General features: G+C 38.2%; 1 protein-coding gene and 1 pseudogene across 4 annotated transcripts; one reads left to right on the forward strand and one right to left on the reverse strand.

Moving 5' to 3' along the window:
• The first annotated feature begins 1,540 nt into the window (after positions 1-1,540).
• LOC113053345 (zona pellucida sperm-binding protein 4-like) lies at positions 1,541-3,716 on the forward strand. Of its 4 annotated transcripts, none has more exons than XM_026218280.1 (9): positions 1,541-1,944; positions 1,987-2,227; positions 2,303-2,490; positions 2,565-2,662; positions 2,734-2,891; positions 2,962-3,154; positions 3,227-3,374; positions 3,459-3,531; positions 3,606-3,716. In XM_026218280.1, exons 1-9 carry the CDS (start codon positions 1,570-1,572, stop codon positions 3,680-3,682), a joined length of 1,551 nt encoding a protein of 516 aa, XP_026074065.1. In that variant the 5' UTR covers positions 1,541-1,569; the 3' UTR covers positions 3,683-3,716. The 4 variants fall into 4 exon arrangements, with proteins under 4 accessions (XP_026074065.1, XP_026074068.1, XP_026074066.1 ...); XM_026218283.1 differs by having other exon boundaries at positions 1,541-1,770; positions 2,005-2,227; XM_026218281.1 differs by having other exon boundaries at positions 1,541-1,699; positions 1,784-2,227.
• A 5,809-nt stretch (positions 3,717-9,525) lies between these two features.
• LOC113053344 (integrin beta-5-like) overlaps positions 9,526-25,555 on the reverse strand; it is a 30,932-nt pseudogene continuing 14,902 nt past the window's right edge.

The raw sequence follows: 25,555 nt of genomic DNA on the forward strand, positions 1-25,555 counted from the left end.
CTTTATCTATCTTAATTGCTAAATATTTGAAAACATTTCGTTTTTTTTTTTTTTTTTATGTATCAGTTTTAATAGCAATATCTGGCAACATTGCATCGATGTGCAGGTCTTGCTGGCCTAGAATATGGGCTGGAAAACGTTATGCAAATGTTGGGGTGTAAACATTAATGATCCCTACTGTAATGTCACAGTCGGTGTTATGTTTGGATTCGCCTCTTTTTCAGTGGACTATTGCAGCACAAGATATTCAGTGGTGTTTGAGGCTCACGATATTTCACGATCATTTTCATGTACATAACTCTTATTCAACTATGCCAAGGTAAATACAGTTTTCCATTCTGTGGCACCTTTAACAGAAATATGTTCAAATATTATTTTGCAAGCTTTTCCAAGAAGTTATTAAAATGTTGATTTTTGAATGTTCACTGGATGTCCAGCTTTTTTTTTTTCTGGTTATGAGAAGGTTAAGGGAACATTTGATCAGTTTCCTAACATTATGGAAACGTTACTTTTGAATGTTCTCTGAACATTGTGAAACAAGTAGAAATATTTAAAAAGATTATATGAATAATGTTTTTTTTGCCAACATTTTGAGAACACTATTAAAGAGTGGATAACTTTGAATGACAATAAAAACACAATTGCAATGCTAATTGACAGGAAATAAATAAACATATAACAATAAACAAAATAAACATTCCAAAATTGGTGTTTGCAGCTGGGGTCTTCTATTGTATTTGTCCATTAAGTGTCAACTGATTTAGTCATGTTAACTCAGATCGCTCTTTACTTTTTCTTTTCTTTCTTTTTCTTTTTGCAGTCATGTTTTACTAAAGAAAGTTTGAGGTCGGATCATAAAATTTGATAGGTTCGATAAACTTGCTGACAACCTTCTATGGATTCTATGGAATTATGTCCCCCAAAGAATCAAAAAAGTCAATTTGGAGAACAAAAGTTAGCAACCTTGATATATTAGCGGACTGTGAGATAGATCAGTCGTGACATATATAGTCAAAATGAATTTAACTATTTAAAATGAATATTTAAAAATATTTTTTTCTTCTCTATTTATTTATTTAGTTTTTTTATTCTGTGGTGGAAATAAGCTTCTATATACTTAAAATAATTTACTGCTTAATATAGTATTTTCCTCATATTTGTAGGAGCACACTTGTCTGCGGGGAGTGGTAAGGACAATGGCACCAAAGAAAAACATCTACTTTTGGCAAGTTCCGGTAAACATTGGACTTGAACCAATCTTATTTGTTGTCAATATGACATTGGACTCCAGAAACACCATGTTAACAGAATATGAGAACCAATTACAATCAGATAAGATAGTAAGATTTTTCAAATTCAGTTTGTGCATTTATGTTCAAAATGGGAAAAATAAGAATTCTATCTTGAGATCCAATGAGAATCACCCAGCTGCATAAGCTCCCCTTTCTGCAACTCATGAGATCCATGAGTGTTAATGAAGAGGGAGGGACTATCATTAATTAGCTGAAATCTGTAGAATACAAAAAGACCAAAGGGCAGTATTTCCACATTGTGTTAAACTGTTAAACAATGGCTGGAAGTTGGTGTTTGGTTCAGATTTTGCTGGTTTGTGCTTTCTGTCATGCTGTTCCACACTGGAGTAAATCGCTTCAGGATGTTCAATCTCTGATGACCCAGCAGTTTCCGCTTCAGAAGCCAGTTCAACAACCAAGTAACCAGCAGTTTCTGGTTCAGAAGCCAGTTCAACAACCAACTTACCAGCAGTTTCCGCTTCAGAAACCAGTTCAACAACCAAGTAACCAGCAGTTTCCGCTTCAGAAACCAGTTCAACAACCAACTAACCAGCAGTTCCCGCTTCAGAAACCAGTTCAACAACCAACTTACCAGCAGTTTCCAGTTCAGAAGCCAGTTCAACAACCAAGTAACCAGCAGGTTCCTCAGCAGATTTCGCTTCAGAAGCCAGTTCAACATCTACCTAAACCACAGTTCCCGCTTCAGAAACCAGTTCAACAACCAACTTACCAGCAGTTTCCGCTTCAGAAGCCAGTTCAACAACCTAAACCACAGTTTCCACTTCAGAAGCCAGTAGTGCAGACAGATCCTATTGATAAATGTGCTGTAGCTGATTCTGAGCAGATCCAATGTGGTCTACCTGGCATCAGTGGTGCTGAGTGTGAAGCTATCAACTGCTGCTTTAACGCACAGCAGTGTTACTATGGGAGGACTGGTAAGTGTTCTCTATCTTATTCTGTTCGTGTTAAACTGATTCTCTGCATTAACCTGCTCTTGTACCTTGTTCTAGTAACTGTCCAGTGTATTAGAGATGGTCAGTTTGTGGTAGCGGTGTCTAGAGACGTTACTCTGCCTCGACTGAGTCTGGATTCGGTTCATCTACTGGGTGGAAATGACCCACCTTGTGCTCCTGTGGGGTCCACACCTTCTTTTGCCATATACCAGTTCCCTGTGACCGCATGTGGCACGAGTGTGATGGTAAGCAGCTGCTACTGGTTTTATTCTGCATTTGCTTATGATGGACTGGATGCTGCCACGGTTTCTGTTCACAGGAGGACGGTGGATATGTGGTTTATGAAAACCGAATGACCTCATCCTATGAAGTGGGGATTGGACCATATGGTTCCATCACAAGGGACAGTCATTTTGAGTAGGTGATCTATGACTTGGTGTGAACATTAGTCCCTAATAAATGCTACAAGCTTGCTGTGTGTTGTCCAGGTTCCTCTTCCAGTGTAGATACTCTGAAACTTCTTTGGAAGCTCTGGTTGTGGAGGTCAACTCCGTTCCTCCACCTCTACCAGTAGCTGCTCCAGGGCCTCTCCGGGTGGAGCTCAGACTGGCCAATGGCCAATGTGTCACCAAAGGATGTGCTGAAGGTAAGGTCTTGTCCTGTGTCTGCCTAAAGCCTTTCAAACTTGAGTCCGGTTAAACCCCAGTGTTCCTCAGGTGATGAGGCCTACACATCCTACTACAGTGATGCTGATTATCCCATCACAAAAGTCCTGCGAGAGCCTGTGTATGTTGAGGTGCACATTATGGAGAGGACTGACCCCAACATTGTCCTGATGCTGGGACGTTGTTGGACGACTTCAACCCCCAGTCCACTCAGTCTCCCCCAGTGGGACCTTCTGATCGATGGGTGTGTATACAGCCGATCTTTATCCCATTAGTCTGCTGGGAGACCCTTTCTAACCTTCTCTTTTGTCTTCAGATGCCCTTACCAGGACGACCGTTATCTGACCACACTGGTTCCAGTGACTGGATCATCTGGGCTTCAGTTCCCAACCCACTACAAGCGCTTTGTTGTGAAGATGTTCACATTTGTAGACCCAGCCTCACTGGCTGCTCTGCAGGAAACCGTATGCCCCCACCCCCCTTACTTGAACATATTTGTATCTACTACTTGTGGATTCTATGACTTGAGCCTCTTTCTTCCCTGTCAGATCTTCATCCATTGCAGTACAGAGGTGTGCCATCCATCATCTGGCTCTTGTGAGCAAAGCTGCACCAGGAAACGTGAGTTCTCGCTTTCTCTTGACAAGAGGTACTGAGCATTTTAAGTGGTCTCACTTCTAACACTTCTCTTTCAGGAAGAGATACTCGTATCAAGGCTGTTTCTGGGGAGCAGACTGTGGTTTCTAGTGGAGCAGTTACTCTGGTCATGTAAATCTAGTCTTGAATAAACTTTGCAGAACCCCGAGGTATCGTCTATTGGTGTTCTGTAGAATCCGGTATTAAATGCTCGACTTGACAGGTTATATTTTCCCCACACTATTAAACCAAGGCTCCACAACCTTTTGTAAGATCATGCATTCGGAGTCCTTTATCCATCCTCCAGTTGCTAACCTGGAGCAGAACAAGGTTTTTTTTTTTTTTTTTTTTTTTTTTAAAAGGGTTAATTGTAAACCGGATGTTTATCCCATGCAAGAGCACATACACATTTTGCGGGGGAGCAATTGGTGGTCTGGTGTCTTGAGCTGAAACCCCCCACCCCCCCACAACTGAGACTTGAATCTGTTAGCTTTAAGTTACAAGTCTGACTATTCAACCATTGGGCTGAGACTCAACCACCACAACTTGTGGGTCATATTCGATGCGTCTGTCAGTCATCCTATTACTATCTGCTTGTATGGGAAAAGATTTGGTTGCAAGATGGGCAGTTGTGAACTAATGGTTTAATACTCAATAGCAGTAGGGAATGTAGGTTAGGGATCAACTGAACTATGCTCCCTTCCACTATCAATACACCCAGTTGCTCCCCCGGCACCACAGTGATTGGTAGTTGCAAACGGCACTGGGTAAATTCACTCACTGCTTTTAATGTGCATGCAGTAACTTGGAAGTGTTAAAATTGCAGGACAGTTTCAAGTATGGGTTGCCATACTTTGCCTTTGCTGTCCAGTCAAAAAGTGTTGGTTTTTAGAGTTTTTCTAAGCACTTCTTTCCCACTTCACACGAAAGTGATTGTGGCAAGTAAAATGATTCGCATGTTTAGCTGAGAGGAAAAAATCTTGGAGCCAAACCTTCTGACAAGAAACAAATTAAAACACATATTTCAATAAATTTGAGGCATTTTTATTTCCCCATGCGTAAAAGGCTAACCTGCACCCTGGGGCTTAATATTTTGGGCTATACCGAAGGCAGTGTGACTTGAGAGTAAAAAAAAAAAGGTTTCCTGAAAAAGTACTAGACCCCAGCAGGAGCAGGTAATGAAAATATCAACAATTCAAAGTTTTATGGAGTATATTGTATAAGAAAGTGTACTGGGGTTTATTTTTATTAATGCACATAGGCTGTATGTTATAGTCTACATTTAAAATACAATTCTGGAGAACACAAGTTGAAATTAAAATTATTTTAAATGTGCTTTATATTGATAAATATATAAAAAATAATTGTACTTATTTAAAATACAATAACTATGTAAAATGTATGTCTAAGTAATAATTATCATAAAGTGCACATAAGTATGTTAAGACCTAATGTGATTTAAATTGTAATCTCTTTAAGTACACTTAAGTTGCCTTTAGTTTAAACTATGTTATTATCTGCAAATGCACTTTAAAAAAAGTACAATTAATACAATTAAGCACACTTCTTTTTCACAAGGGAACTTTTCGTTCTGGAGGAGGGAAGCAGAATTTAACATGGTGACATGTTATTCCATGACCTAACATCCTGCTTCAGTCTACACCATACAGCAAAGACAACACCAGCCAACACCCCCAGACCCAGATCCCCCAGTTATATGAGTCACATAGACTCTCACCTCTTCCTCATCTGATTTAAAGGAATAGTTCACCAAATATTACAATTCTGTCATAACGTTCTAAACCTGTAGCTAACATATATCTCCAGAAAATCTGCAACACACGACATTAATTATACTGATTACATTTATATACACCCTATCACAATTTAACCAGGAAAACCATCATAATGACACTTTTTGTCTGTGAAAATGCACTACGTCACTTCATCCAGTAAATGGTGCTATAGGACAGAGCACAGGGGCCGAGGCGCACATCGTTTCCATATTCACTTCAAGACATTACCAAAAAGATCATTATTTGTTCCATAAAAACGTTGTAAATAGTTGTTGTTGTTGTTGGTGGTGTGTGTGTGTGTTTTAATTGTTGTTATATTTGATTTAGTTACAAAGGTAGCATCACTGTTTACTGCAAATATGTATGTTCAAAAGATGTATTATGTAAAACCTCGATTAGCTGGACCAGGTATGTTTGATTAGGGTTGGAGCTAAACTGTGCAGAGCTGTGGCCCTCTAGGAATTGAGTTTGAGACCAATGATCTAGACTATCTTTACTAATGTAAAGTCATCTCTGGTCAGTATTGCTCAATTTCAAAATCCAGAACAAAGCCCCTAAATTAAGTAAATTTGGACATTTGTTGATGTTAGTACCTGATTGATCCTTCAGTGTTACAAAGAATATAATGTGTGCAGGACATACAGAACATACTAGCATGCCTTGTTGACTGTGTTCTTCATGTGGTAATGAAATACCAGCGTAAAAAAAAAAGTTGATTTAAGGATTTATTGAGATTTGGTCCCGTTAATGAGTAATGCTACTGACAAAGATCAGACACTCAAGCATAAAGACAAATGACTCATAAATACCCTAATTATTGTTTATGGATAAACACTATGCCACCCATGTGAAAACTCCCGTGTACAATACTGTCAGTGAATCTGGACAAGGCAAGTAGGACACAGTTTACAAAAACATTTATATCACAAATGATTTATCAGCGGTGCTGAATGTGTGCTGCAGCTATTGTTATTGTTTCGAAGGTTCACAGAAAAGCATATGTGTGAAGGTTAACATGGGCACTGTGCATCCCAGTCAGCATTTCATAATAAACATAAAGAAGCTGACCGCATTAGTCAAGGTTCTAAACAATCCCTAAGAGAGTGACTGTCAGTCAGTCAGACACAGACAGTCAGTCGGTCAGACAGACACAGGTTCATTAGGTGAGTAAGACAAAATAAATGAAGGAGGTATAGTCTGAGTAACAGTGATGCAGGACATTCCATGCATGTCATTGAGGCTCAACATTCACAGTTATCACTATGATGTGGCATCATTATAAGACATTGACATATTTGGCACATCTAGATGGCTAGAAAATGCCATAATGCGTAATTCTCCAGTTTAACTAAAATAAACTACTATTCAAAAGTTTAGGATGAAGACGATTTTTTTTTTAAAAGAAAGAAATTGATGTCAGTAAAGTATATATATATATATTTTTTTTACAAAGTGTTTCTATTCCAAATAAACTGTTTTCAACATTAATAATGCATTGATACATTTCAATATTGATGAAATTATTCTTGAGCAGCAAATTGGCATATTAAAATGATTTTTATAAGAGGTCATATCATGTGACTGGAGTAATGATTCTGAAAATGTATCTTTACATCGCAGAAATAAAGTACATTTTAAAATATATTTCAATAGAATCAATGGAAAAGCAGTTGTTTGTGCAAAAACCTGATGTTATACAGCATGATCTGAAAATGATCTAAAGAGCATTTTGTGCTTTAGTGACTAAAAAACCATGACATCAATGTCACAAATTACACCCTTATTTGATTAGTCACCTAAAAATAGTTAATAATCGTAATTTTGCTTTGTAGCTTTTGCTTAAGACCGTCTGTTTATTTTTAAGGAAATATGAAATAGATTTGGTGAAAAAGAGAGGGATCTCATGAGAGAGCATTAGATCAGGCCTTCGGTCACATCTGTTGCTGTTCAGCTCCTAATGACTTAACTCAGACATTACACCTAACACACAAACCTGCTTTCTCTTCCTGTATTCAGAGCAGGACTACATGACTTCACTTCTGTCTGAATGCTCTGACTGTTGACACTGGCTCGCAGCTCTGGAAGAAAACAACATTTTAGTTCCTCAAACTCTGGGAACGTGATTTATGAGCAAACCTCAGGGTTGACATCCCAACAGGGAAGAACCACTGGAGCTCCTTACATATATCTGTATTTTTACATGCAACTCTCATCTCAAAATGTCAGCCATGGCCGTGTTGTGTGGCAAGAGAGCAAGGAAATAGTGGCAGTGTGACCACATGGTGGTTACATTTGATTTAGAGAAGGATTTAAATTAACCATGCAAAATTTGACAACAAATATGACTTCTGCATGCACAGAAAAACTGAAAATGTAAAGCCCCCCTGCATGCCTTTGAATGGATCGATGGCAGACCACCCACCAGACCTGATTAAATACTCTTAGGGACATCTGGTTTCACAGTAAAGCAACACTGAAATCGGTTTTCAATTAGGTTCAGAAGGCGTTTGCACTTTCCCCATTGCAAACACAGCTGCTCTCTGGAAGCTGAGGCCTTTGACATGTCACCAAACACACACACAACGGCTGGTTTATATTCCCAGTCTTCCTCACTGCAGGTAAAAATCACATACCCACATGTGAAGTACAAAACAAGCTGCCTTCACAGGAGTCAAAGCATTATATGACAAAGAAATGGTACTAAACAACCTCAGCCCATTAAGCCCCTCGCCCACTCCAGGTGCACGGCCCCCTTAGATCAGAGGCTTCTGTCACCTCATTGCATTAAGTCAGATTTTCCTGTCAGCTGTCAGAGAGTTGCTTGTGTCATTCCCTGCTGTGCTGACATGCTTTGTTAGCATCAAACAAAAAGACCTTAAGATTATAAGAACTAGTTTTTGCACACTTCAGCTTCAGTCTTCATCCCTTCAGTGCAAATATAAAGGACTAAAGGTGTAACTGAATTCTTGAAGGATTAAATGCATGTTGCATGTCACTTCTGTCAGAATGTCATTAAGCACAGATTACATTATCTGTTAGGTCTATTAGTCTGACTTTGAATTTGTCAGTGTTGTTATTCTGTGTACCCGGTGATGCTATTGGCTGTTTTCAGATGCTGCTGTCATCTTCTAATCTCCCTGACTTCCATTGTTATCCATGTAAACCTCTTTTTTGCAGATGCATTTGACAGTTATACCCGCATCTTGCTTCTTTTGCTGTGACCCATATATGACACCTAATTCTAAAAAAATGGCGCTCCTGCTAATAATTCAACTTTAGACCCCGCAATAGTGTGAACCTGACGAAACTCTTGTCTTCTAGATATATTTCTTGACGAAATCAAATTAGATCGATATCTGACAAAACTTCAGTTCTGTCTGCTGAACTGACTCAAGCTGAATAACATCGTCTTTTTAAGAGCTCCATACGGATTAACTGAATTTATTTCATAATTGAGGAACTGAAATGAATCAACACTCAACTGTCTTGAGCTGGACAATGACGCTGTTGTCTTTTTATAGCTGTTTGACAGCAGTTCCAGTTGTATATTTTTTTGCTTTCACATTTTCACATTTCAGCATTTCATGCACAGCCACTGCCTTTCATAATGCTATTACTACCAAACTTTTAATTGGACTCTTCTCATTCACATTGAAACCATCTATGATTTAACAACTTATTTTAAGGGTTAATCAGTGAATCATTTGGCATCTATACATTTCTAGAGACATGGATTTTGTAGAATTGCAATTTCCAAAATGGATAACCAAGTAAAATTAATGTAACAGTATAAGCAATTTAAAACAGATAAGAATCACAATGTGTGTATAAGAGAGAAAAAGAGAGCGATTTGTGCTAAATTTACACAGAGCAAAATACAATCAATAAATGTGTGTCAGTTTGAATCTTCAACGTTTTACATTACAGTATGCCGTGTGGGTCTTACTATGGTAGAGACCGTCAAAGTAATGTAAGTCACCCAAGAAAGGAGTAAAACTATACTCTAGATGGACACATATGGAAAAGTGACATCATTTACTGTATTGGAAGCAAACTGTTCTGCACAAAACCTCATGGCAGTGTTATATCTTCATCACACCACACAGATAGTATTACAAACTTTTACTATGGATACTATGTCAGTTATTCAAGTAATGAAAAAGTTATTGTTAATAGTACTCAATTAAAAGATCATTGTTGTATTTCAGCGAATAATAGTCTCACTTCATTACATAGATCTTCTGTTTTTAAATGATGATGTGGACTGAAATGATTTATAACCAGTGAAAAGCATTAGTTTCGAAAGATTGACTAGCAGTGTGATCAGTTTGGATTTTTGTACACCTTGTGTAAAACATGCACCAAAAGGAGAAAAGACTCAAGCATGACTTGAATGACTGAGTATCAGGATGAGGTCAGTCTCAGTTCTTTCTGGAAGATAGTGTCCAGTGGCTAATTTTTTTTATTTAGTCCAGGTCCTGGTGGGATGGGTGTGGAGCTTCTAAATGTAACTTGTTCAAGAATAATCAAGACACTCTTGAATTATCAGCAGGCAGTGTTATTGCATCACAACGTATATTTAAAAATCATCATGAAAATGTGCAACCTGTGTCAATACACAAAAGACTAGTATTTCTTGCTTTACTTTATAAACCTCATCTTAATATACAACGTGCAAAACAAGAGTTAAGAGAATTATTGCTCTGGTTAGGTTAGTATTCATCTCTACGTTAAAGAGTTGTATAATTTAGCATTTTCTTCATGGCATCTGACTACATGTAGTAAAAAATTGATGTCAAATGTGTAATGGCTGGCAAAGGCACACTGTTAAAAATATACACATGAAAATGTCTTTTTCCCTATGAAACAATGCACAGCAAATCCATCATAATGTGCAGGAGGTATGATTAGAACCGGAAAAAAAATTAGGTATTATATTCAATCAAGCGCTCCATAGTCTATCGCTCATGGAGGTTTCTGGAAAAGGCCGGTAAGCCCAGCCAACTCCAACTAGTCAAGCCAATTCTCTTCTCAAATTCGGCATGTGTTCATCTGCTGCACGTCAATAAAATGTCATTACCAAAACCGCATAAAGATCAGTTCCAATCCTCAGGAACTACACGAAAAAACAAAAAATGTTTACACTGCAAAAGACCACAGCATTTGCTCTGTCTCTGTCCTCCACTGCAGAGGTGCGCTGGACAGGTCCTGCCATGTCCCCCAGTCCAAATACAGGTCGATCAGTGGACTCCTCCGTTGCATGACTTGATACTATGCATGTGGAAATCAGTCTCCACTGGGTGAGAGCGGATGGATTGCTTATAAACAGGATTAGATGCCTAGAAGGAAGACGAGGAGAGAGACGGAGTAGTAAATAGGTCGGATGGGTTGATTGAAATGCACACGGTTAGAATGGCAGAGCGAGCGGAGTCTTTGAACCACAGCCTTGGAATGATGTTATCCAAAAGGCCTCATGGTTTCAATCATTGCACTGTGAGATGGCAGTTCATGCTATTTGCATTTTTGCATTTCAAAATGTTTTGTCACAAGTATTCCAACACTTTAAACTGTCACAAGTATCAGATTTCTATATTTTCTATTACATTTATTGCAGTAGACGGACTAAATCTCACCATCTCATATCGCGCCCGTGAACGTGCACTCTGGAAGCGTGCGAACTCGCGGCGGTCGTGGACGGTGATGACCAGTTTCCAGAGGGCTAGCAGCACAATGCCCATCAACAAGATGCTGCCAACAACTGCCAGGAGCACCGTCATGGCATCTGGGGCTACAGCACATTCTGTAAACACACAAAATACAGAAATGCATGGCCATAATGTATGATATGATCCCATTAGAAACAATGTTTGTATTAGAAATGACAACACTTTTAGTCTGACCATTTCCTCTCTTATACTTCCCAAAGATGAGTGTGCTTAACATGACTCTGAACACAGTTTTTTAGTGAGGTAGCTGTGAAGTGCTAAATCCTGACCTGGCTCTTTAAGCGCGGTGAGCACCGACTGGCCGTTGGCATGTTCAGAGTAGGTGAACTTCATCACACAGTCATTCTCGGTCTTATACACACATTGAACAGTGTTGGAATCATCCGTTTCTGAAACAAAGAGACGTTGAGTAAAAAAAACTGACTCGGGCAATAAAATGAGAAACGCATGGTGAACCAATAGCATAAACACTGAAATTATTGTTGGACCAGACCCTGCATTCCTCAAAAAGTACCCAGATTAATCAAGAATGTTTAAGTGTCGTCATAATTAAAATACCCAACAGACTAGGAAATCTCTCCCTTCTCAACAGTCATTTAACTATGGACCATCTCTCTCTAAAAGAGCTGGAGGTTTCCTGTATGCACATGTGGAGTCAGCTGACTGAAACGGCAGAGAAATGTTGTGAAACATCGAATCCATAATGCCTTTTAATACAATTAAGGGTGACATGGAAAGACCTTAAAGAGTTCACAAGCGTCCTGAATGTTTCACTTCAGCAAAGTCCAGCTTCATATTGCTCAACAATAAACATTCATTCATGCATTCCTAGACACATGTAAAAAAAAAAAAAAAAAGAAAAAGAAAAAATCCTTCTGTAATAAAACAGGTTATAAAAACCCCGGAGAAGTTCTCATAAACTTTATTAACAGCTTTCAGACTTTAATAAAACATTCAGAATTATAAATAAATAAAACAAATGTACAAAAATATAATAAATACAAATATCTATATACACAACAAAAATAAACATCTAATTGGCATTTTAAATAAGTTTGGTGCCCTTCACATGTTAGTGGTTTGTGGTTTAATAGCAGGGGTTGGGAGGGAGAGCAGTAAACACAGGCTTTCACAGTGGGACACAGAACAGTGTTACTGAGACGTCCAGACTTCCATTCTCCAGATAATAACATAAACAGAGCTGGCCTTGATTCATCATAAACTGTGCTTCACCCTGCTGTGGGTAACACATTGATGACCTGGAAGCACAAACTGTAGTGCTCTAGTAACAGTGGGTCCTGATGAGAGGAACTGCGTTCAACTTTTCTCTATGACTGAATTTAAGGAAGATGTATGTTAAGCAACCAGTGTGGATGAAATGTGTTGAAGTTTAGTGTGTGCATGTTCAGAGAATGTTCCCATCTCATTACCACTCTTTAACTATTCCCACGCATTACATGCAAAGGTTAAAGAACTCAAATACAAAATAAACAAACTTAAGCCAAACTTATAATCCATCCTTAACCACATTTTTTATTTCACAAGTACAAGTAAATTAACCCTGATGCTCAAATGTGTTTCACTGTAAAGTAGGATCCCACACTACACCATTAACTTTTTGGCAAGGGAAACCACATTTGCACCACTAAGACATTTTTTCTGCTTACTTTAGCGATCCCTATTTCTGCTTTGTCTATTATACCAGCGGTATGAAAATGACAAATGCTGAAATTCCTTCCCTACATGCACAAGCTTTAAATAACATCTGAAAACTGGGTAAAGTTTTAGCATGCCATTCTTTTCTCAAATCAGTCAATTGAAGTACTGTACAGTAAATTGACAGCGGAGCAGAACTATACAAATAAAATAGATTTGTTCTTTAGCTTAAACAATCCATATATGTATTTGTATCTGAGAAAGAAGTGTGTTTGTGTAAAGTGGAGAGATACAGTGTTAGAGAAGCCACCCCAAAACATCATTCAGTGTGTCAAGTGGTTTTGAGTGTGCACTCACTGAGTGTTTCCACGGTGATGATCTCATCCTTGCACATGCGCTGACAGGTCTGGTTATCGGCCAGTCTCCCCGAGTTAAAGAGACGACACTCGATGCATTCCCTGAGAAAGATTCAAATACAACTATCACAATACTGAAAAAAAAAAAACCTGACAAGATTGAATCTAAACAAAAGTCAGTGATGAAGCAAAGACATCTGCCAGTCAGCACTGAGGAGTCTAATGGAGACCACATGTTGGTTTATGCAGTGCAAATGACAACTCTGGTGACATATCTTGGGGCACGCAACCTAATACACTGTTCAGACAGAATAGAAACAGCATTTAAACATACATGCTAATGTTAGTGTTTAATTGTTTAAGAATTGCTTTCTAGAGGATTATGCATATGCTTGTGTGTGTGTGTGTGTGTGTGTGCAGTATTGACGGCATAATAGACTATTTTTGATAGGTGCAATATTTGAAAATCAATAATTATTTATTTATTTATTTTTATTACATTTATATCTGAATTTATGTCAACCTATAGACTTTCAAACATCAAAATGTCATGAATTAATGTGTATTTGTGTACAAAATGACATATAAACATATTTTCCTATTCTATTTTGCCTGGAAACGCTTCCAACAAGCTTGTGTGTCACGTGAAAAATAGGTGTCGGTTCTATTTCTAGCATGCACGCGTTTGACGTGCGTCTCACGCAGGCAGACTGCAAGCTCTAACCTGTTAACATGGGAGCCGAATTAAAAACGGACACGCCACGCAGCGGAGACGCTTGTGCCACGCATCCAGTGTGTCGCTGGCATTATAATCCGGAGCACCTTATATATGGATCAAGGCGCTCTGTCAAAATGTTAACATTCCCTTTAGCACAGCTCCATCTAGTGGATGCATAACGCAAACGTTTGACTGCAGTATCTTTTATTCTATGCGCCTTATAATCCGGTGCACCCTATATATGAAAACAGTTTTAAAATAGACCAAACATTGAAGGTGCGCCTTATAATCCGGTGCACCTTATATTGTGGAAAATACGGTACTAAAATGCCACTAGTATGTGGATACAACATTTTATGAAAAGGCAGTTTCAATTTGAAGTAAAATAAGGATGAACTGAGAAGAAACTGCAGGCTAAAAATTCCCATAGGAATTTATTTACAATAAATGTATACACTTTTGAAGACAAACTTCACATTAGAAATTGGAAATACTTGTGAGTTTAACTTTAGTTAAGTTAGTTTCAGCATCCTCCGTTTCATACCTCTTTGTTCCACAAGCATCTGGACAGGTGGGACATTTTTCGCATGTGTCCCCAAATGCCCCTGGCTCAGTGCACTGGCACCGCCCACACACACAGCTGCCCCGCCCGCTACAGATCTTGCCGTCATCCGACACACAGGAAGTCGTCTCTGTAGAGCAATTACAGTTGTCTCCAATATAACCAGCATGGCATTTACACTCACCGCAGTGGCATTCTCCATGGCCTGGAAAACAGGAAGAGAGACAGAGAGAGGGGTTCAGAAAAACTTTATATAACTTGTGACACTGCAATTTTGTATCAAATGGCTGATTTGTTTAAAAATGTTGCACTTATAAATGTGGTTAACTCACTGGCATAGACAGGAGGTATGAACAAAAATACTTCTCAGAAAAACAATACTGTCCACACAACTGCACACAGTGAGAATGAGAGCATGCATATAACCAACATTCACTGACATTTGCATAACATATTTCTCTGTCCCAACACAAAGATGGCTGCAGTCTCCTTCTCCCACATTCTCTGAAGTCTCTCGGTCCACGGCTGTGCACATTCCAGTGGACTGATTACAAGCAGATCTCCTCACTCCAACACCAAGGATTCTTGGCTAGCGTCTTCATTAATGAATGTGAGCAAAACTCTTTTTGTGTTTTGAAGTAAATGTGCCAATGTGACTCAAATTTGGCTGCAATAACTCTGATGTAGTACTTTATGTGCGGAAACATGAAGGGTCTTGCAGCCAAAATGATTAAAAAGAAAGACACGCTTTCATGGCAAACCAGCTGTGAACAGATAGAAAGCAGCGGTGAACACTTGGTATGCCATCAGCTGTCACTGCAGCCTCACACTGCTGACTGCACAAGAACTTGAAATTGCTGGGAAAATTGAGCGCACATGCTCCAAAGTTGCAGTTTTCATGCATGTGTAGTCCAGAGACGTCATATTAGCTTGTAGGAAAGATGAGGAGATCTGCATTAAAAGTTACTGTTCACCCAGGAATTAATGTTCTTTCATTATTTATTCACCCACGTTGTTGCATTATTTAATTTTATTTATTTCCTGTAAAGGTAGAAATTTTTTCATGTTATGTAATTAATTATATATTTTATAATATTGCCCTGTTCACACAGAGCCAAAATTTATTCTGATAACTTTCATGTGACTGATCTCCCTGTTTCTAGTATGAGTAATAAATGCTTTCTTCTGTTTCCAGATTTGACTGCAGTAATAATAACTTTTATTAAACAGTCTTTAATAATGTATGAAAATATATTCAAAGGAATAACCTTAAATCAAGAAATGTGCTTTATGTCCTAAGTTCTCACTCTGCAGCAAACGGTTTATAGCCATTTATTGGTTACACTGTGATATTGAAGATAATGGTGCATAAATCACAGGTTAATGTTTAGTAAAATCCCCTTAAGAAAAAAAAAAGAAAAAAAATATATATTGAACTAAATCAGAAAAAAAAGGATTTCTTTAATAAGGGCTGTCAATAGATTACGATTTTGAATTATATTAATTTGATTAATCACAATTAATTGTACACTTATGAAATTAAGTATACCATTTATCTATGGGATTTAAATCCTGCCATGATTCAAAACTGAAAGTACAGTTCTGAAAGGTTGAAACTAAGTGTTCGAAAACTCAAAATCTTACAAAAAAAAGTTTTGCAAGTTCGAAAAATAAGATTTGCAAGCTTGCAAAATGTAAAAAAAAAAAATATATATGTCTGCAAACGTTGTTTTTGAGATTTCCTTCTTCAGAACTGCAACATTTTTTTTTACGATGTTACGCAAATAATTTTTCAGAGTTTCAAATTTGTCAGTGTTCTCCCACTGTATTAGATTGTTTTCTAGATTTGAAACCTTGTAAATGGTGATCTGAAAACTGGTGTCTGAATGTGTGAAAAAAAGTTTTGAAACTCTGAAAACAGAGCTTTGCAGGCTTGGAAAGTGGTAAAATTTTTTAAATCTCTTCAAACATAATTTTGTTTTTGAGTTCTCCCTCTTCAGAAGTGCAACACTCTTTTTAATGGTGTTGTGCAATAATTTTTTCAGGGTTTCGAATTTGTCGCTGTTCTCCCAGTGTATAGTTTGTTTTCAAGATTTGAAATTTTGTAAATAGTGATCTGAAAACTGGTGTGCAAATAGGTGAAAAAAAGTTTTGAAACTCTGAAAACTGAGGTTCGAAAGGGCGAAACTTATTACATTACATTACATTTGCACTCCTATGCAGACTATTTTTTCAGAGCCGAGTTTACAACACCCACTTTGCGGAGATACGCCCACACAGTTGCGAGCTTGCAACTCACGTAGCTCTGCTCTGAAACTCAGACTGAGATTATTTATAATTTTACTGAAATATTTTAATAAAAGTAAAACATACACTGTACACCTTTCTGAATATTTAAATATAATATCTAAATATTCTTTTGGATGCACTATAGAAGTCACTTTATCACTTTAATTGTAATATTCGGTCACTACATGAAGAGAGAGTCAGTGGTCCACTGCCTGAGGAAAGTGAGTCGTTTGCTGCGTGAGGTGAATGTGTATACTGATACCGCTGGACTATCAGTGGTAAACTACTACTGGCAACTGTACGGTGAATTCCAGCGACAAGTCGGTAACCTTTTTTAAATTTTAGGATCGTTTATTGTGCGTATCCTGTGCGCTTTTGTCATTGGCAGAACAGTTGGTCAATCCCACCTTTCAGGTAAATATGACTTGTGATTGGACTGTACGTCGACAGACAGCAAAGCATTGGCCAAGAGCAGAAGGCCCTCCCTCCAGGCCCTCCCGCTCAGTCTGAGTTTCAGAGTTTCAGAGCAGAGCTACGTGAGTTGCAAGCTCGCAACTGTGTGGGCGTATCTCCGCAAAGTGGGTGTTGTAAACTCGGCTCTGAAAAAATAGTCTGCATAGGAGTGCAAATGTAATGTAATGTAATAAGTTTTGCCCTTTCGAACCTCAGTTTTCAGAGTTTCAAAACTTTTTTTCACCTATTTGCACACCAGTTTTCAGATCACTATTTACAAAGTTTCAAATCTTGAAAACAAACTGGGAGAACAGTGACAAATTCGAAACCCTGAAAAAATGATTGCACAACACCATTAAAAAGAGTGTTGCACTTCTGAAGAGGGAGAACTCAAAAACAAAATTATGTTTGAAGAGATTAAATTTTTTTTACCACTTTCCAAGCCTGCAAAGCTCTGTTTTCAGAGTTTCAAAACTTTTTTTCACACATTCAGACACCAGTTTTCAGATCAACATTTACAAGGTTTCAAACCTGGAAAACAATCTAATACAGTGGGAGAACACTGACAAATTTGAAACTCTGAAAAATTATTTGCGCAACATCGTAAAAAAAATGTTGCAGTTCTGAAGAAGGAAATCTCAAAAACAACGTTTGCAGACATATTTTTATTTTTTTTTTACATTTTGCAAGCTTGCAAATCTTATTTTTAGAACTTGCAAAACTTTTTTTTGTAAGAGTTTGAGTTTTCGAACACTTAGTTTCAACCTTTCAGAACTGTACTTTCAGTTTTGAATCATGGCAGGATTTAAATCCCATATTTAGCTTGTTTAGCACATTCATTTTGTCATTATTTACTATATCCAGCAAGATTTACCAAAAGATTGAATGGTGATTCATAATTAAGAGAAGAAAAAGAAAAGAAAAAAACGTTCATTATAAATCCTTCTTTCTAATAAATATCTTTAATAAAGTAAGAGTCCAAGTCTGGTAGGGTTATGAGGGACATAAGAGAGAAAATTTCTGCCTAGTTCTATTTAAAGAGAACCCCAAATTTTATTTTTATTTTTATTAATCACTTACCCTGTGGTGTGTTCTAAACCCGTAAAATATACCCTTTGTTCATCTTACATTTACACTCTTCTATGTCAGCCGTGCCACAAGGATGCACGGTTTTCTTTCAAATCAAAGCATAAATACAAGTAGAAAACGTATTTTTGTGGCATGGCTGAAACAAGAGCGTAAGCTGCCTGCGTTCAGCTCATATTCTCCAAAATGGCGCTACACTGATGTGGAGACACACAGAGGGGACAGATTGTTGTTGTGTTGTTTTCTTTGCTTACAAACAGTATTCTTGTCACTTCATAACATTACGGTTGAAACACTGGTGGCAGATGAACTATCCTGATGATGCTTTTCATACTTTTCTGGACACTGACAATGTTTTTTACTTGGAAGTCTATGGGACAGACAAGCCTCCCGGTCTTCATCCAAAAATATCTTAAATTGTGTTCTGAAGACAAACAAAGCTTTTACTGGTTTGGAACGACTCTGTGGTAAGGAATTAATGATAAGAAATTAATTCTGTGGTGAAGTGTCCCTTTAAATGTAGTATGTATTGTGTTTGAAACACTGAAAAACCTTTACTGAATGAATGAACCTCTGAACGGATCTGGTAATGAACAAAGACACGTCGTGGCATGTTCCCCACACCTGTTTTCTAAATCTCTTTTCAAAGGTGTGTGTACGTGTTACCGTACTTTTACTCTAAAATAACAGCATCCATAGGTTTCATGTTCAATGTTTTAACCACAGATTTTCAGAACGGACATTCTTTAAATTGAATACACTGACCTAGAATATAAAGCCATCATCTAAATGCAAATAAAATAAAAAATGCTAGAGAATCAATGCAGACATGCTCTCCCAGAATTCCTGAATCCAGTCTTTTATTTAGGTCACCGAGTAAATGTGCTGTTGTCATGCCAGAAAGGCAGATCTATGCCTCATGGGAATGAGCCTCAGCCCATTTCTACCACAATCCCAGTTAAACTAGACAAATTCACACATGAGCGAGTCTAAAGCCATGCTAGCACTGAAATATGACAATTACCATCGACCTCAAGTATCAGGTTTATTTAAGGGTGCAAAGTTTCACAGTCAACACAGAGTCTGTGCTTGTAAAATGCAGTTTGAGTAGCATAAACTTGAGCTCTACTGCTGTGAAGTCTACATGAAGGGCATAACCATCTTTATGTGATGAAAAAGTCATTTTTTCCTTCATTATAAAACTAAAATATGACCGATTGAGCTCAGTAAAGTGGAAGGTATTTGGTAAAACAGACCCTCCCTGGATCAGAACGTCGCTCCAAACAGGATGAAAGAGCCAGAAGAAAACTGGCCAGAGATACTGGAGGCCAAGAGACCTACAGCAACTGTGAAGCAGTTGCAGGAATTTATGACAAAGAGCAGTCATTGTGTGCATGTGACAACAATATCACAAATTCTCAACAGATGTGGCTTATATGGGAGGGTTGCAAGAAAAAAAAGCCACTCCTCAAGAAAGGCCTCATGCAGTCATGACCGAGCTTTGCAAAAACACACATTGAAGATTCTGAGGCAGATGAGACTACAATTGAATTATTTGGCATCAGAATATAACTGCATTCCTCCAGTAAAGCATGGAGGTGAATGGTGAATGTCCTTGCATGGCCTAGTCAGAGCCCAGACTTAAACCCCACTGAAAATCTGTGGAATGACTTGAAGACTGCAGTCCATAAACGCTCACCATCAAATTGAACTGAACTTGAGCAGTTCTGCAAAGAAGAGTGGGGAAATACTGCAAAGTCTATATGTGCAAATTTAGTAGAGACAGACTCATATACCAAAAACAATTGTAATTAAAGCAAAAGGTGGTTCAACAAAATACTGACAGAAAGGGTGATTCTCACTTGGATGTTATAAGTTGCACTGAGTAAATACCGCCTGATAAAACAAAAACTGTGTATATAAAGTAGTTTGCAGAAGTGAACAGACTTGCAGACAGATGCCGGATCAAATTGATAAAACATGACGTGGTCATGGCTTGTGGTTGCTCTGTCTTTCCTGTGGTGGCAAACTTGAAATAGATCCTCCTTTGGATCTGAAAAAAACTGTAGTGGCAGTGGCGATCTCTGCCACATTCTAGTTCTACCCAGTGAGGAACCACCAGCAGAACACAGTTCTGCTCCAGAGACATCTCACTTCCCCGTCTGGAGCTGTGAGAGAGAGAGCCCTTTTTAAAGGAACGCTGATCAAATAATAAGCAAGCTACTTAAAGGTTAGTTCACCCAAAAATCAAAATTATGTCATTAATGACTCACCTGCATGAGTCAACACATGAGGAACACAGTTTAAGATATTTTAGATTTAGTCCGAGAGCTTTCTGTCCCTCCATTGAAAATGTATGTACAGTATACTGTCCATGTCCAGAAAGGTAAGAAAAACATCTTCAAAGTAGTCCATGTGACTTCAGAGGGTCAGTTAGAATTTTTTGAAGCATCGAAAATATATTTTGGTCCAAAAATAGCAAACACTACGACTTTATTCAGCATTGTCTTCTCTTCCGGGTCTGTTGTGAGTACGTTCACAACACTGCACTGTAGTGATATCCGGTTAGCGAACGAATCATTATATTTAACTGGTTCTTCTTGAACCAGTTCACCAAATTGAACTGAATCGTATGAAACGGTTAGCATCTCCAATAAGCATTAATCCATTAAGTAATCAAATGACTTAAGCCATTAACTTTTTTAATGTGGCTGACACTCCCTCTGAGTTAAAATAAAGCAATATCCCGGAGTAATTCATGTACTCAAACAGTACACTGACTGAACTGCTGTGAAGAGAGAACTGAAGATGAACACCGAGCCGAGCCAGATAACGAATGAAAGATTGACTCGTTCTCGAGTCAAGAACAGGTTGCATCGGTTTTCGGATCACCAGTAGGATCACTTTCGGACAGTTCGAGTCAATAAACTGGTTGAAAAAAAAAAAAGGTTCATTTGCACTCGAAGTAATGATGTCATTGGCGATGATTGGCCTTCATTCAAGCCTTCAGTTTACCCACACTCATAATATTAGATGGCAGCATGAAAACATGCTGTAGTTTATGTACCTCTGGACGCTAATGTTAACGTGGCTATGAAATAACTTTGTGCTCCTATCAGCAAATTACAAACCCTGCACCCGGATGGAGCCTTTATTGTTGCTGGGGACTTCAATCACTGCCCTTTAAGATCTGTTCTCCCTAAAGTTCATCAAAATGTCTCCTGCATTACAAGGGGACATAAAACATTGGACCACGTTTATACTAATGTGACTGATGCCTACAAAGTCACACCCCTCCCCCACCTGGGTCAGTCTAACCACCTATCTTTAGCCCCTTTCACACTGCATGTCGGACCCACAATATTTCCGGAACATTGCCGGGTCGCCTTCTGTGTGAAAGCAACCACGTCCCGGGATTGATTACCGCATTGAACTAGGGCTGTAGCTATCGAATATTTTAGTAATCGAGTATTCTACCAAAAATTCCATCGATTAATCGAGTAATCGGATAAAATGTGTTTTTGCTTAATTAAAGTGCAATATTAATTATGCGAGAGAAAATAAGACTCCTGGGGCTCTTAAAATGAACAAATAAGTTTCCTTTTTTAGAATTTTTTTTTTACTTTTTAAATGCATAAAATGCATTGCATACATCAAAAATAAACATTTAATTATTACCCATTGTTTCTCTGTCTGTACTCGTGAACAATGACAATAAAGTTGACAGATGAATTAAGTTCATTTAAGTGCCATTCAGTTGGGGTTTAAAATAAAGCATTTTCTGAGATGCACATTAAACATTAAACACATAAAACATTAATTTAATTTATCTTTTAATTATTAAAAATTAAGCAAACTTAACTTTTTGGTAAACAAAGGGGATTTACTATTAAAAATAAAACATGGAAGAAATGTTGTGTGATTAAACCTTAAAAAAAACGGACTTTTATTTTGACGGGTCGACGTACCTTTACAGTTCTTTGTATTGTGATGTGACAACGGTCAAATGCTCATGAAGTGACTGTCAGTGCAGTTCTGGAGGTTGTTCATGTGTTCACATCCTTATTTAGTGAGACAGTACGCGCGCTTCAGTGTGTGTGATAAAGGAACTCGCGCTTCTGCTCCATTCATTAACAGAGACACGCAGAACATGCAGGATTCATATTTAAATAGACTGTTCCGGCTTAATATTTACAGATATTAGTCCATATTTGATTTGATGTAAGTGCAATGACCTATTTTTGATTAATTCATTCACAATTTGTCAAATTTCGTGCCATTCCGCATTAAACTGTTAAACTCCGTTTTTATGACTGGATTCCGCGATTCCCTCCGCGTTTTCTGCATCGCGGAAATCATATGGCCCTAGTTGTTGTATGCCAGCTCTATCTTGCAATGGACACACGCCACAACGTTCTCTTCACGTTTGCCCGCGCGCTCTAATCAAAACACTGCTGACTCCTTGCAGTATCTCGGATGCAGCGCTTGCGTCTCCTTCCACTTTGTGGGTGACGTAAACGCAATGTGTCACATAAAAAAATCATTGCGAAAGAACCTGACGTGAGATTTAAAATAAATTAAAAGAGTCTTCGAGGCAGAGGAATTTGCCTCGATCATTTTTTGTAATCGAGTAACTCGAGTTACTCGAGGAATCGTTTCAGCCCTACATTGAACCCGGGTCGGGGACCTAGTAACATTGCGGGGTTTGACCCGGGACGAGCGCTGTGTGAACAAAAGCCACAGGGCTGCGTACTGAGCCCTCTCCTGTATTCACTGTTCACCCATGACTGCGTTCCTGTTTATGGCTCCAACACCATAATCAAATTTGCAGATGACACCACGGAGGTATGGTCAAGGATGACGATGATTCAGCCTATAGAGATGAGATGCAGCACCTGGCTGTGTGGTGTGCCACCAACAATCTAAACACCCAGAAGACAAAGGAGATCATTGTGGACTTCAGGCAGACTAGGAGTCATGCACACACACCCATCTACATCAATGGAGCTGTAGTGGAGCATGTGTCAAGTTTCAAGTTCCTTGGCATCCACATCTCAGATGACCTCACATGGTCCCATAACATCTCCACCCTGGTCAAAAAGTCACAGCAGCGCCATTACTTCTTAAGGAGCCTTAAGAAAGTTCACCTGAGTCCCAGGATCCTTGTGGAATTCTACCGCTGTACCATTGAGAGCATCCTGACGAACTGCATCTCAGTATGGTACAACAATTGCTCCACATCTGACCGCAAAGCACTCCAGCGGGTGGTGAAAACTGCTCAACGGATCACCGGCACCCATTTAACAAGCGCTGTCTGGGCAGGGCAAGAAACATCATCAAGGATGTCTCTCACCCTAACCATGGACTCTTCACCCTTCTCACAAATACTTAAGTATTTAGACTTAATAGGCTATTTATTTTCAAACTTTTTTTTTTCATTTTAATCTGGACTAAAACATGCCCTAGATATTGTTTGAAAGTGTTTTGATTCTTTATTGTTAATTAACACTTTACATTAGTTCATTAGTTAACATAAAATGCCAATGAAAAATTCAAGGGAAGCTGCCAAACAAGCTAACAGCTCCTTGCATCTTCATGTTTTTTTTTAATTACTTCCATTCCTTTTTTTCCACACTATATACCATTCTTTCTGGTCGACAACACGCAAAAGCAGTGTGTTGTCTGACTTTACATTGAAGGAACAGTATGATCACTGTTTTTGGCTTAAGAAGTAGAACTCATTTGTCAATAGAGAAACATGTGCAAGGCAAGTATGTAGGCCAAGACATGGCAAGCTGCCTCTTGTAGTTGCATCTCTTGAGAGGTGACGAAGTCTTGGCATTAAAAAAAAAAGAAGAAAAAAAAAAAAAAGGGTCTACAGATGCTTGACATGTGATGTCTGTTGCCTTTACAAGATTCCTTAGCAACCTCAATGTACTCCAAAGAGAATAAAATATGTTAAAAATAATTGTGAAATGACTCACATGTATCTCCAATTAATGAGGAGCACATCTGAACATTTGAGGCTTTTGAGCAGAAAAATTGCATTGAGACATTTATTGCAGTCATAAGTTTAGTCTCATGTGATTGCAGGGTAACATCAGAGACAATAACAATTACAGAGCAAGTGTGCAAGATAAATACAGTTATCTTCTGCCACACACCCTTCTGACGCCTTTCAAATCAACAGGTAGACGGAGGAAAACAATGCACAAAGTAATTCATATTATTTTTAAAAACAAGGCCAGATGACTTTAGTTTGGGCCTGTGTTACATCTATAAGGTTTCAGGCTAGGAACAAGCTAATGTGTTTCCCTGCATGCTTAACTGCTGGTATGGTATGGTGCTTTACACTAATTACCATTTAATGAACTACAGCGTTTCTGCTGCTCTACAACACAAGTGTGGGAAGTGTAATGGCAAAGAGCCAAAAAACACCATGTCTAGAACTCAAAGAATTTATAAAATTTTTAAAAATAAAACATGTATAAATGGTCTAAACGAGAAACGCATAACAGTTCTTTAGTTTGTCTTAATAAAAATGACTATATGACTAATTCCATGTGTGTTGGAAACCAAAGACAAAAAGAATCTCCTCACAAAGCTAACTATCTGCTGAGATGGTGTTTGTGTGCACAAGGATTGGCAGACTTTGACTCATCACTAATTATTTACCCTTTCTTGCTCTCGCCAATGTCAAAATTGGACGCAGAAGATAGCTACAATACATTCAAAACAGCAAAACAACTTGTGTGTCAACATCAGGACATCAGAAATATGGCTGTGTGCACAAGACTATAAAACAAAAGACTAGTCCACTTTCCTAAAAGGGTAATTTTGCATTATCATTATCTCGTTACAATTTGTTGCCCAGAGCTAGTTCTGAAACTAGAGGCGCAGTAATCCCATTGTAGCAATGTTGTCACTTAAAGACAGATTTGAAATGCAACTAAACAAGACCAAGATGAACAAGTCTGGGTGTGTTTTACCAGCCCTCGAGGAGACACACGTGCAAAGGGACAGCTGAGATTTGTTTTCTAGCACTGGCTGAATGCAGTGTACTGGTGCGGTGATGATACTCTGATCTAAAACTACTGAAACAAACCAAAATACCACCCAGCTTCACACACTGACATTTAAAAGGCTTTTAAAAGTATTTTATACATTTAAATCTGGAAAAGCCTGAGGCGTCACTAATCATAATGTAATAATATTAACATTATATTACAACACAAATTAATGTTACTTTTTTATTATATGAATTTATAATAACGATTATATAAGATGGTAAACATTGTATTTTTTTGCTATGTTTAATATAATATTATATCAGAGAGAGAAAAATGTAACTTTTCACTGGTGGTCTC

The sequence above is a fragment of the Carassius auratus genome, chromosome 34 (genome assembly GCF_003368295.1).
Source record: "Carassius auratus strain Wakin chromosome 34, ASM336829v1, whole genome shotgun sequence".
Lineage (NCBI taxonomy): Eukaryota > Metazoa > Chordata > Actinopteri > Cypriniformes > Cyprinidae > Carassius > Carassius auratus.